Source organism: Ammospiza nelsoni, chromosome 1 (assembly GCF_027579445.1).
Source record: "Ammospiza nelsoni isolate bAmmNel1 chromosome 1, bAmmNel1.pri, whole genome shotgun sequence".
NCBI lineage: Eukaryota > Metazoa > Chordata > Aves > Passeriformes > Passerellidae > Ammospiza > Ammospiza nelsoni.
In genome coordinates, this window is record NC_080633.1 from 9,245,959 (window position 1) to 9,260,286 (window position 14,328).

Below are 14,328 nucleotides of genomic sequence, written 5' to 3' on the forward strand. Positions count from 1 at the left end.
TCAGAAAGGATACAAAATCAAAATGATTTCAAGTGCTGCTCCCACGAAGCCAAAGGTGGATAAGGAGGCATTTCCTATTCCAGGTCCCTACAAGGAAAAAGATACTTTGCATAATTAAATAAGATCCAAGCAAGAGTTCATAAAGTTAATTTCTACCCAGAACACAACATGCAACATCTTATAGGCAATACAGCCTTTTCTCAATTCAGTGTTTCAGGGGGGTTCTGATGTCCCACATTCCAAGTCCCCCCACCCCAAGCAATGGCACCAGCAGCTTTCAAACTGCAGTGAAATGCATTGCAAAGACAGAACTGCAAACTTCAGATTACTGATCTGCTGTAGTGCATCACTGGATCTACATAAAGCTTCTGCACTATTTTAGTAAGCACTCACTAGATGACATGTAATAAATGTTTGTGTGGGCACAGAAATGAAACCTAGAAGCAAAGTCAAGGTCAAGGCTCATTGGTTTCCATGTTATTAAAGCAAAATCTCTTACTTGCACTTCTGCAAGGCATCCAAAGCTTTACTAAAATAATAAAAATTGTAAGAGAAGATTACTTTACCCCCGATCCCTTTGGCATTGCAGTCTCATCAACCAACAGGTAAAGAATGTTGAGAGCGACTAAAAGAACTGAAAAGGACTATAAAAAAGAGGAAACAGTCTTGTTATTGAAAAGTATTCCACATTTTTAATCTTCACATTTATCCTCCTCACCAGACTCCATAATGTCCAGTTTTTGTTAAATGGTCAAGAAAAGAATATCAAGATTGCTGCTTAAACAATCTTCACTGAGAAAATTTAAAACTGTTTTGTCAAATAACCAAGGAACTCTATACTTTTAGCTGGGAAAAAAAAAAAAAGAAAATTCTTACTGTCTCAGTCAGGAGCAGTATCATGACAGCTGGATAAACTAAATTCCTTTCCCAAGCAGAAGCCTTTTTCCTCCGTTCTGTTCAGAAGAGAAAAAACATAAGTCTAATACCATAGATCAACTTAGAATAAAACAAGGAAGAATCATTCAGCTATCCATAAGCTCACTATAAATATAAGTAACAACAGTATCCTGATCTGGAGCAAACATCAACCAGTTCATAAGAACATCCACCTGTACTGCTCTACAAAGCAATGGCAAAAACATGAAACCTCTCTAGAGGAAGGCTGGGGAGACAGAGACAAGCAGATTTTTCTTAGAGAGGCATGTTTCCCCTTAACTTTTTTCTTCCCTAGCACACAGCAGTTCCATAAAGTTTAAAATCAGCTGAATTTACAAATACACTGTTTACATGTATATTTTAGCATCACCTAAAGGTCAGAATTTCAGATATTTAAATAGTATTTTCCTCTTGTAAGGCAGGAGAGACAGAACTAACTTCACTGGACATCATTAGCATGTGCACGAAAAGATTGTTTGAATTTTACAGAAATAATTCAAACACAAAAAGGAAAGTAATGTCATCAATTAGCACAAATATTCATAAGCATATTATACACAAAAAGCTACATGCAAAGAGGTGGTACAATTTCTCTAAAATAATGTTAAAATAAGATCCAAATCAGACTCCTTACTTAATTTTTTTTTGTTGTTGGAGGGGTGCAATGATTTCATCTAACATATTTGCAAATGCACAAATTTAGTTAAGAACAAACTGGAATCAATCAAGCAACTGCTCCAAACTAAACACAGCACCTTAATGTCATTTAGTAAACTACAATCTACATGAAACACCAGAAAGTTCATTACCTAGATTTGTTTTCTTGCTTCTCACTTTTTCAAGCTCACGTTCCAACTCTACTGTCTGGTATTCCACTGTGGAAGAGACACCTTTTAAAACAAAAGACATGATTTTCTTTTGGATGTGACTGCAAGGCACACAGTGACAATTTGGATTTAGGAAATATCACATTAAGCACTTGTGAATTTAAGCTGCAGGTGTTTCTTTGAGACTCTTCAAATACTTCTCAAAAACAGCAGAGTCTACCCAGAAGATTTCAGCATCATCTCCTGTGATCCCAGTCTGTTTGCTGATGCTGAACTTTCACACAAGTCCAATGACCAGCCATAGAGTGACAGACAGGATGTCTCAAATGCCTCATTCTTAAATCCCTATAGGATTCTGGTACCAAGATGTAAAGAATCCCCAGATGCCCTTCAGGAGCATTATTATTTAGCAAAAGTGGACCTTTGCCTTTAAAATGGCCAGAGCTCCAGATTCAGCTTCTGCCCCTCCCTCCCTTTTCCTCAGCAAGCTCAGTTTCCACACTCTGACCTGCTTGCTGATGGATCTTGTGCTCATACCAGTGCCTGCTCTGTCCCTCCATGCCAGTCAGATATTCCCACAGCCACCATGAGACCAACCTCTTCCACTTTCCAGTTCACAACATACATGTGTCACTGTTGTGCAACTCCCCATACTTTCTCCTGTACATCAGTTTAGCCCTGACAACCATAATATTAATCCCTTTTCTCCTACTAATTTTCTGCCAAAAAGCTGCTCATCAACTTTTCTTCCTATCCTTATGCAGCCTTGAGGAAACCCAGCCCATTTTCTCTCTACATCTTTTTTCTCTTCCATTCTCTTCTAACCACTCCTCTTTTCCAGTGCAAGCACAATGGGGTTTCCTTCATTGATGCCAGCTCCTCTACAAACCCTGCACAGTGTTCAGGCACTGACACAGCACTGCAATGCTGACTAGAGACCTGTTTCTGCTGTTTCAGTTCCCATCCCATTATTTCTGCTTTAGCTTTCACTATCTGCAATTACAACCTGGAAATATTCTGCCTGGGATAAGTTAGAAACTCTCCACTCACCTTTGTTCAGAAGTAAAAGGGATGAAAGTGGGGCAATCTCACCTGAAAATAAGTTAAGGGCTCATATTTTCCCTGTCTATTCCAGGCCAATTTCACTCTGCAATAACACACCATGGCAGTGACAGTTCAAGGTCTTAAACCCAAAGTCTTCTCTGCTGTTGTTTTGCTGATTTACATTCACACCTTTCACCTGCTGGTCATTCCCTACCCTCAGCCCCACCTCTGGCCATGGGCTAACCTGTAAGAGCACCAAGCTCCATGGACTTTTTTTAAACAGTCTCTAATAAATTTATAGGAGATTAATATTCTTGTCCAGGCTTTTATCTGATATCTTGATCACTTGCCTACAAAATCTAAACAGCACTTAGGCTGCTGGCACAGCAACACTACTTTGTAGTCCAGTCTCATTATTTCTTTATTTTCTGTTGTCTCCTCATCCATCCAGCAACCTCAATACAAGAAAAAAGGTGACTCTTCTTATGGCAGACTATGAAATACTGATTTTTTTCAATGCAGTCAAATCATCAATGAAACATCCAACTGTTTAAAATTTTAAATGTTTAATTGAATTAACTGAATGTTTCTTTCACTCACATTTTTGCATATAACATGCAACTTTTGTGCTTTCTCTAAACATTTATCTTGAATATCAGTGACATAATGGATAATATTTACAGGCTTCAAATACATAAATAACTCTAATCTCAGGACTATTCAGTAAGACCTACAGACACTGTTCCATTACAACATCTTATCAATTGAAGTGCGTAAAATACAAATGTCAGTTCCATTTCTCAGTGTTTTTTAAAAAATTAATCATAATACACAGGTTTTCAGAAAAAGTCTTTAAAAAACCCAAGCCAATTATCCCTATAAAAATAAGCTTTTGTAATGATGCATTTCCCCCAGAAAAGTCTAAAACATCTGTTTTATGGAATGACTAATTACTGTTAGGTGGGAAAAAGGACAGCAATAGAGCTCAGTGGGAAAAGAACATTCATGGAAGCAGCTGAACAAGAAGGAAAACTCAAGTCAACATCTGATGTTTTCTTCTTTTCTGTAACTGATTTAGGAGTCTCTGAGGAAAAGCTCAGTTCAATATATATCTATGTTTTTTTCTCCCCTCAACACAAAAATCCAGAGCTGAAAACACTGATTTCATGGGAATCTATCCAACAAATCAGCATCATCACAGAAGGTCCCTAAGACTCAGGTCAGTAGAAATTCTGAATCATATCTAAGTGCTGTTGTAGTTCCTCCTTAAAAACAGTTGCAAACAACAGGTTGCTATACAAAAGGATATTTTATGAGAGAGGCAAGGTTTCAGATCAGTCAAAAGAGTATTTGGAAAGGATGCAGCTAAATTCTTAAAAGCTCTCTAACATTAGCTTTATTTCAAACACGCACAAAGTTCAATGTCAGCGCTGTCTAGCCAATAAATCAAATTGGTAGACGAGACTTGTTTGGACTAGCAATGAAAAGTTAGAAGGGATTCTCCAAGAAAGCCACAAAGCAGCTCATTTAAGGTCAATTTAACGGTATTATTCTGTTTTTCTTCCAGCCCCGACATAAGATTTCAGTACCTCAAAGGAAATTGTAAGAGTATCTATTTGCATTCCCCCAAGGTGATTGGCAGTTCACCACCAATTAGTTCAAAATTACACTGTTACTAGTGTGCAATAAAAACAACACCTTTCATCTTTCTTACATAGGTAAGGATACCTTCAGAGCCAATAACTTTGATCAAGTAAGTATTTTTGATCCTACCCCACCCGTCTCTTTGGATTCAGGAAAACTAATAGCTGAAGGCAACTTTTTTCTTTTAATATAAAAAAGTCCCAGCTTTATTTTTCAACTGTAGGAGTGATGTGGGTACTGAAATATAATACACTGGAAACAAACATTTTCCCAAAGCCCAGTATCTCTTCAATAGATAAAAATACTGGGGTAGATAACACAATCAAACTTTCCCCTCCCTCCTCCTCTGATTTTCAGTTAGACACTGCAGACACCTGAGGAGGAAGAAAATTAGTTCCCACAAAGAAGATCTACAGTTTCACAGATAGATTTATTTTCAAATATGAAAAGCTTTACAATCATCAGGTATCACTTAAGCCTCTGCTCTGGTCCTCTTCATTTTAATCAAAATTCAACTCTTTAGTTATACATATAAATAAAGTATTTAATTTCAGAGCACTTTACTGGAAACTTGCCCAGCAGGGTTACTTAAGCACCATGGATTCCACCACCAACATGGTGGGAGAGTTGCAACAGCCACGGCAGAGGAAGTGTGTAACTGAATATATCCAGTGTGACACAGCAACAGTGACAATCTGTGTGCTAAAACACAGATTATGGCCTCTAGCATCAGAGACACCTTTAACTGATGTAATTAGCACCACCCCCATTTATACACACTTTAGAAAAGGCAATAAACATGGTAAACATGACCCTTCATAGCTCTGGCAATAATGATGTCAATGCTTCTGGCATGATTTTTTATGTATTAGAAAGGCTTCTGGAAGAGAAGACAAAGGTTTCCATGCTCACCATAATGAGAACTGTGCTTAAATTTACTAAAAAACTACTACAAAAATCCTGCAAAGTATCTTCCTGCACATATAACACCTTGCCCCAACTCCATGCAATATGCAGTTTAGATTTTCATTTACTTTTCAGCTTAAGTCCTTTAATTTTCTCTGTACATCAACCTAGGGGTTTTCAAGCATTCCTTTTGGGGGTGTCCATGCCATTCCCTCAGCACTGAAACAGAGGGAATCCAGTTCCTCTCCTGTCTCAGGACATTAAATCCCATGTCTTTCACTGCTCAAGAGCAGGCTGATGAGTGCTCCATAGAATATGGGTGGGCTCAGCTCCACTTCTCACTGAATACCAAGTCACGTGCTGAAAGCAAATCCAGTCTCTTGGGACACATCCTAAATCCATACCCAGCTAGCAGGCACCTACAAACAGCCTAGGCTGATGGTCAGGGGTGCTCCCAGCACACATCCTAAATCCATACCCAGCTAGCAGGCACCTACAAACAGCCCAGGTCCACTCCACAACTGATATCAAATGGCAATATAAACAACTCTTGAGAGACTTCTGCAAGAAAAAGAGCAGCCAAGCATCACCTAAATAATCACATTCCCCATCTGAACACTGCTTCCAATAGATTCCTGAATAACTACTGGGACATTGCTCTGTGTTGTACACAAGTAGAATCACCATGACAACATAAAATATTCAGTAACAAATATTTTACAGTTCCCACCTAACATCAAACACACACAATGATTATCATCACCCCATCACAGCTTCAAAGACACTCACTGCCTGCACCTTTTTGTGTGTCTGTGTAAATGCACACATAGTGTGTCACTATAAAGACCTGAAAAGGTGAATGTTACTTTTAAACTGAAGTGATGGCTGATTTCAGCACAAGGAAATCACTACTCCTCCACAAATTTTGAGCCCTGGAATAAAGATGACCACCATGATCTCTGCTATCAAAGGTACTTCCCCTGACCAAGCAACTTTGAAAGGAGACTTAATGAGACCTCAAAGAAGGAAAGCTCAAGATATATGACAGAAGACTGAAAAGCAGGAGAGAAAAACCAGGAAATTTTAAAAATTAAGGCTAAAATAAGTCATCATAACACATACATTGTTGTGCTGTTTTTACCTGAAAATTCCTTGGTTTTCAAAACTGCAGTAATTGCATAAATTATGAATGGATGGCTTATCATGCAGTTAAAAGCAAGTCAGAAGATTTGTACAACATGATTTCCAGGTTTATAGAACCAATAAATTTTCCATAAGTGGTGCCTGCCTGTTGCAACACTCCTTTCTCTTCTAAGTCAAAACTTCATACTTTGCTTCATACTTCATGTTTTTAAACACTTCATAACAAAAACACCTTATCAAGAAATGCAAAATTTTAAGTAAAATTTTAAATACAGTAATTCTAAAAACATTTGTGTAATTAGTAATTTTCCTTACTTATTAATAGAATGTTTTTATTTTTTAAATTCACCAAATAACTCCTAGAATATAATAGAGTGCTCTGATTTTTAATGGATTACTACCTATGATTTTAAATAACGATCAACCAAAACACAAAAAATCCTCCAAATTAGAAACAAAAACTCATATTGCAGGAAGTCAAGCCTCTTGCTAATGTAAGTTCATTGTCCTTCAAACAAGGCTGAAATAGAGTCATTTACCAATCCAAGCTATTTTGCTGAAAGGGTGGTGGGTCTGGACAATGACTCAACTGCCTTCTCAGGCTCAGAAGATTCCCATGTTAGAGAGCTGATGAACAATTCAAAAACAAAGCAAACCACACATAGACAAGAACCAATCTTGGAAAACCTGGTGAGGAAATGTACACCTGTAACATTTGTTACAGGCTAAGATGTTTAAATTTTCTGTTTTGAGAGAAGAGGCTGACCAACAGAAACTCCTGACCAGAACCACTCTACTCTAAATACTGTATCTGAAGCAGTACCATTACAGGTATAGCATACATACCATTAAGCTTCCTCTGAATTGCTTCTTCCTCTAAAGTGATGATATACATCTGCTCATCTAGGTCTTCCAGGATCTGTATTTGCAAACAGAAACATGAACTGAGTATCAGAGACACTTGTTTTCCTGACTGCACTCACACAATCAGATTGACTTTGCTCCTGTAACCTGAACTTTCAATACACGGTCTACAACTTTACAATAGTGACACAAAAAATTCACAGATTATTCCATTCTGTTACACAACTGTATCTTTACTGTAAGCAAAGTTAAAGGTTTGATTTTGAGCTAAGGATTTTATGTTCAGTTTCAATTTAAAGAGACAGAACAGAATGTCTGACCTATATTCAAACCATATCAAACATCACACCAAATTTAAACAGAAATAACTAAAGATTTTGAAAAATTGTGTTAAAAAGCAACTTTTCACATAAGCCAGTATTTCATGAAAATATAAATTGCTATAAGCTAAAACAAATCAATGAAGTCAGTCTATCTCAGCTACCAGGTGCTTTGAGACTAGAGATAAAAACAGTAGGTATTTTCTTTGTATTTACAGGGTTGAACCAATTATCGAAAAGGAAAGCAAGATCTAAGTGCACCCAAATTTTAGTAACTACAAACTAGGACATGTGACACTGAAGTCACTAGAGCACTTGTATGTGGTACAAACTTCTCCCTTCCCTCACAGCATCCAGACCATGAACCAAAGAGCATCTGTGTGTAAAAAGCTCTTAAAGATGACAACTACCCACATTTCACCCATCTGTGTGTACCCCAGGAACCCTTCTTGTTATCCAGACTTTCTTTGCTCTTGTGTTCTTTGCAACTAAACTCAGAATATGCCCACATTTTTCAGGCACTGATAAAACACAGAAGGAAATACTGCTAATAAATATTAGTAGCATTGACATAAACAGCAAAATCAGAGAAAGTCTGTATTATTATAAGAAAAACTTGGGAATAAAACCAGGCTTTAGTGCTACATGAAAAAACAGAAATAGCGGTTATAGAAACTGATGAACTGAAGAGTCCTGTAAAAGTGTAAGCATTCTAGATGAAAGTACCCAAATACCATTCCACCTTCTCACAGGTAGCACAGGAGGACAGAATTGGGGAGCACAGGAGGACAGAACTGAGGAGCACTTACTGTTGGTTTCACCAGCAACTGACCCATAACTGTAAACATCCTCGAGAGCCCCACTGGCGTACACACTGCAGGGGAGGAAGAGCATGCAGAACAGTAATTTGTAAGTCAAAGAGCGGGTGTTTTTATTTGGATGCTTAGTGTGCTATTTCACATATCACCATTTTTTGGTTTTGAAAAGAGCAAGAGCTTAAAGCTCCAACATGAACTTTCAAGCACACTGTAATCATACGATTTTGATCAAGACAAGCGTCTCTCCCCTCAGAGCTTAACTGTGACTTTTTGTCAACAAGGAACACCATATAATTGGAGATCTTAAACCTGCTCAACTAATTAATTAATTATTCAAATCATGTGGCACCTGAGGCTATGTCTTCACCAGTAAACTCAGCAGTGCCAGGATGCATTCCTGGGCTCTAAGACTGGATTGCCTACACCAGTAAATTGCTAGAACTATTCCTGGCATGATTTACCCTGGGCCAGTTAACACGTTCCCAAACAATTCTCAGTGCAGTTCTGGAGTTGAGGCAGCCCAGGGACCATTATCATGAGCCAAAGCTGCACAGGCACCTGCTAACTGCAACATCCTGGATGGAGTGACACTGGCTGGCCACAGCACTGAAGAGCATCTCGGGCACATTTCATCTTTTAGCACAGGTGTAGCTGCAAGGCCAAGAGATCCTGAAGCTGCTTTGCTCTGCTGAAAGTTATCCTTCAACTTCCATTGAGAGTAGGCTCAGCTACCAGATTTTAGATTATTTTCTGTGAAATAACACTGGGCTCTTTCTGATCCTAGCCTGTGATGGTTTCCAGGAATGATGCATGTCTGCTTCTTGGGAGAAAGGCTCAGCCATGATAATAGAAAATTCTAACAGTTTAAGGAAAACTGCCTTCAAATGCCAAAACATGCCAGAGATGAAAGAATTTATAACAGTATGGATGAGCATGTATATACATCTATAGTTTCCATTATAGTAAAACATTGTTGCCAAAAAAAAAACAAGATTTAGATTTTATTGTGAGGACTGCATTTATTTTTATTAATTAGTGTTTCCCTATAGCTACTGCATACTATAGGAAAAATACAAGAGTATTCAAAAATCTAGCTTAAGCTAGTCCGCCTTTACTGCAGAAGAATCCTGAAGAAAAAGCCAAATGAAGTGATGCTCAAATCACCACTGCAATAAGCTTTACTCAAACATTGTTTCAGCAATTAAACCAGTTGAAGATCTAAAGCTCTACCCCAGCAGCTGCCCCACTGCTGTAAACTGCCCTTTCAGCTACATAGAACTAACAGCTTGGAGGGCCTTCATCTCAGGGATTTGTTTAAGTTGCACATCTCCAAAACCTGGCATTTAGTCACAATAACTTCAGTGAACTGGTTTACAACAGCCTCAGAACTCAGCTAGCTGAGTTTTCAGCTCTACTGAAGCAAACTGCAGGGCAGATTTGAAGTTTTGCAAACCAACTTCCCATTAAAGTGTTCAGCACCTCTGTGAATGCCACTCTGGAAGAGCATGCATAAGATGTTGAGGATCCCATTGTTTAATCCTCCCACCTTCCTCCAAAGTGGATTTGAGAACCTGCACATACAGAAAACCTAAGGAGACTCACTGAGGTCTCTTTCATAGATCTGTTTAAAGGATATCACAAATGATCATTCCCCACCCTTTCTCCACAGTGACAGCCCCACGTAAGCTTTGTACCTGTCAAGCTTAGAGAAGGAATGAAACCACAGTAATCTAGAAAGGGAGATGTTTTGTTCCTCTCAGCAATTTTCTAGAAATTATTCAAAGAAGGGGCTGAGATTATAAGTGGGATTTGGAGCCTTCCATCATGTTTCTTATTCCCCTGAACATGGATGACTGAACTCTGGCTAGGAGCAGTCAGTGTAAGTTGGGTTTTTTACTGCATTTGTTTCAGATGCTATTGTGTAACTGCCCTGCAGACTGGCCAGAGCCCAGCTGCGTGATTATGAAAGCTGGCTGCAGTCTTCCAACTCCTGCCTATACATTTTCAATTACAAAAGGAAGAACGGTAGTTTACTGAATATAGGACAAAATGTTCCAAAATAATTTTCTCACCATACTACCAGCCTCCTGCAGACATTTCATTTAAAAATTGTGCTTTTCTTTGCAGAATAGAGTCCCTATTTTTCAACTACCTGCTTTAACAAGTTATTAGTCAAAATTGGGTGAGTTGGAAAGTTTCTCAAAAATTTAAGGTACCATTTATTTAAACTTCAGAACTCAAACCTAACAAATTCACACCTAAATTTAAATTTAATCAAAAAAAAAGAAAATCCCACTTAACTTTCACAATCAAAACTGGTTTTTTAACCATAAAAAAATTGAACACAATACACAAAAAATCCCCCACCATAACACCATCCATCTTTTGGAATAATGAGGAAAATACTTACACAGAAGTAACAAGCATCCCATCAGTGATATACAGGAATATAAATATGGGAGGTAGAATTCCCAGAGGTCTGTAAAGAAAACATTCAGCACAGTGTTAGCTAATTACCAAGAGGCTGCTTATGTCACAGAATTTAACTTCAAAATTGTGCTGACTGAATTAAGACACCTCCTTCACAACTTGTGCAATACTCACATAGCATATACTAGAAATAACTGGAAACCTGCATTTCTGTATTTACAATGAAAGTGGGTGAAGGTTTTTGCATTCCATACCATATAAAGACTCCATACTGGCAGCATCATTGTCTATGAGTGCTGAAGCCACCCATACGATTCCAAGGATAAGCAGTGCAAGAAGAATGAGCATTACAAGGGTTTCCAAGATCCTCGCTCTGATGCCCTATGGGCAGAAGAGGGGAGAGGGAGGAAAAAAACATAGCCAAGAAGTTGGAATCAGGTATTTTCAAACCCTTTTAAAATTACAAGTAAATAGCAGCTCCTTCTTCCTAAACACATACTCACATTTTATCACAGACAAAAGCATAACATGTAATGCACATTTAAAAGGTAGTGCATAAAAAAGGAAGTACTTATGGCTTTATAGTGCCCAGATTGCATTTTTCCCCTTAAACCCAAAGAAAAACGTTTTAAATTGCATATGCCTTACAGTTCTCATTAATCTCATTATTCCATAAAGTACTCTTTATACCATATGATTTTGTTCGAGCATTTTTAAAAGATGGATTACTTTTCTAATACTTTCAGCAAAGAAAGTGGATTAGCAAATTTTTATCTATGATTCCAATCAAGGGAATGGAAAGCCAATTATGGCAAATAGCCAAATGGCCCGGCAAGCCTTAAACCCCGCGCAGGTACAATGTAGCGATTCCCCTGAAATCGCCGGGCAGCCGTCAGTCTGCGGAGCCCTCCAGCGCTCGGCGGCGGAACTGCCGCTCCAGCACAGATCCCGCAGGGCTCACCTCTGAAAAAGGGAGCAACGCTCCGAAAGCTGATGCTACATTCGCAGATATATATATATATATATATATATATATATATATATATATATATATACATATATATATATATATATATACATATATATATATACATATATATATATATACACACATATATATATATATGTGTGTGTATGTGTGTGTGTATATACACATATATACACATATAGGCGTGCGTATATAGGCGTGCGTATATAGGCGTGCGTATATAGGCGTGCGTATATAGGCGTGCGTATGCATAATATACCAAATAACCAAAAAAACCCACCAAATAACACCAAAAAATCTGATTTACTTTTTAATGGTATCACTAATTTGACTAATTTTGAGTAATAGAGTGATTAGGATGCTTTCTTCATGCATCCACGCCATTAAGGAACTACGAGACTGATATTTAAATAACAATTTTACTTTGTTTTCTTTGTACATCTCCACGAGCAAATCCAACTTGTTTTTCATACAGATTCACCCCAACTTGGGGATACTTTACTGCAAAGAATACTTGATAGTTAAAAGCAGAACATTTGTTTTATTTTATTGTTTTTTCTATTTTTATTACATCTTTCCTCACTCCTTAACTAGGGGGTTACTTAAGGGTAATCTTTATATGACATTTACCCTAAAAATTATGCTCTCTACATAATCACAACATCCAACCATGAATGAGGACCCCAGGCATCCTAACCATGAGCACTGATCTCTTGTAGCACCCCAGTTCCTCTTCTCCACCAGTCCTCTGCAGAACAGCAAGATTACCACTGACAACTCTCTCCATTCTGCTCAGGGCACAAGAATTTTTATATTGCACAGCACACAGACTAGGATTCACTCATTTAAATACAGTGAAATCATAATACTTTAAAGAACTTTGGGGAAGTGATAAATAGAAATATTCTGTCATAGACACTAATGAATACTTGGTAATGGTCCAGGATAAAAAAGAAATTAAGACACTTAAAGCACATAGGTAAATACTTCATCTCAATTAGGCACCCATAAGGCTGTGCCCTGTGAAAACATTAATGTTCCAGGCACATTTAGTTCATACTTACATACATTAGAGTACCTGCCAAATAGCTGCTATTTGAAAGGAAAGTAAGGTACAGAATTTTCCCCCATGTACATGGAGAAAACCTCTGGAGAATCACAGAATGACTGAGGTTGGCAAGGACCTTCAGAGGTCACCTGGTCCACCTCCAGCTCAAGCAGACACCAAAACCTGGTTGCCCAGGAATCTTTTGAGTCCTCCAAGCTTGGAGACTCCAAAACCCCTCTGGACAACCTCTGGCTTCATTTTCAGTAAGACAAGGTGCACCTGAAGTACTTCTATTTTAAGGCAGTCAAATTTTCATTTGACATTTACTTTTCATTGGCCAAATAATGCTGGGATCCTGATTAAGTTAGAGGAGTTAAAAAAAAAAGAAGTCACAATTCCATTTTGTGTATTTTAAGCTCAACCTTATAAAATTAAGTGGACAATGGAAATGCATATTAAAGTGGTTGCCTGTCATACACCCCCTGCTGTACACTAAGAATACTGCTATGACTTCAGGTTACATTTCTGTGCATCAGGGGAAAGGGGTGGGAAAGAAATAAGAGAAGTAAAAAGACCTGGAAAAATATATTCCTTTTTTAAAAGTCTTGTCTAACACAAAGCCTACTATTAGAAAGGGTATTCACCCCTCAAACATTAGAAAATTTGTATCTGTAACCAGGACAATTCCATTTTATCAGTGGAAACAGTTAAAGCAATATAAAGTATGATTGGTTCTTCAAATACCCCTGAAGGTATCAGAGGAAAAAAACAATGAAGAGTGACATGAACAGAGAGAAGAGGTTCAGAAAGCACCCTCACTTTTGTACACACTGGGGTTATTCCTACTCTCCAGGGACATGCAGAGAAGAGTGAAGGCTGTGTACACCAAGAGGGAGAGAGAGATGACCTGGACCACAAAGAACAAAATTATAAAAAAACTAATGCATGCTAAAAAGAAAGGCAGAAGTGTTAAAAAGAGTCTGATCTTTGGTCTTCATGCCTCAACTTCCCTGCATGCCAGTAAAGGAGAGGGACACATTCCCAAGATGGACTCAGGATCAGTGTTTAGGAAGCAAGAACACCTGACAGTTTGAAGGAAGGCAGTACTTCTCTTTCTCAGCAGTGATTTTGGTTTTAGTAGCTCTCCATTTTAATGTCTTTTTACATGAAAGTGTCTAGAATAAAGCATCAACTATCATTGCACTACAAGCCTATAACATCTCTGGTAATTCTGAACAGGAAAACAAAACACACTCAACACCTTCCAAATTCTTCCAGCTGAGTTTCAGATTATCCATAAAGCAAAAGCCACTCCTGCAAGTCAATGCCCTGTGTGGTTCCCTGCTGTCCCTAAGCAGAA

At 38.1% G+C, this 14,328-nt stretch overlaps 1 protein-coding gene across 6 annotated transcripts in view; it reads right to left on the reverse strand.

Moving 5' to 3' along the window:
* LMBR1 (limb development membrane protein 1) overlaps positions 1–14,328 on the reverse strand; it is a 64,683-nt gene that overhangs the window by 10,038 nt on the left and 40,317 nt on the right. For 4 of the 6 annotated variants that reach the window (XM_059471725.1, XM_059471740.1, XM_059471756.1 and 1 more), the window contains 8 exons: positions 11,187–11,313; positions 10,913–10,981; positions 8,494–8,558; positions 7,347–7,419; positions 1,746–1,826; positions 877–953; positions 567–644; positions 14–87 (listed from right to left, as the gene is read on the reverse strand). In XM_059471725.1, coding sequence (XP_059327708.1) covers positions 14–87; positions 567–644; positions 877–953; positions 1,746–1,826; positions 7,347–7,419; positions 8,494–8,558; positions 10,913–10,981; positions 11,187–11,313 — 644 coding nt within the window. The remainder of the gene's footprint in view (positions 1–13; positions 88–566; positions 645–876; positions 954–1,745; positions 1,827–7,346; positions 7,420–8,493; positions 8,559–10,912; positions 10,982–11,186; positions 11,314–14,328) is intronic. The other 2 variants (XM_059471765.1, XM_059471733.1) reach the window with 2 other exon arrangements.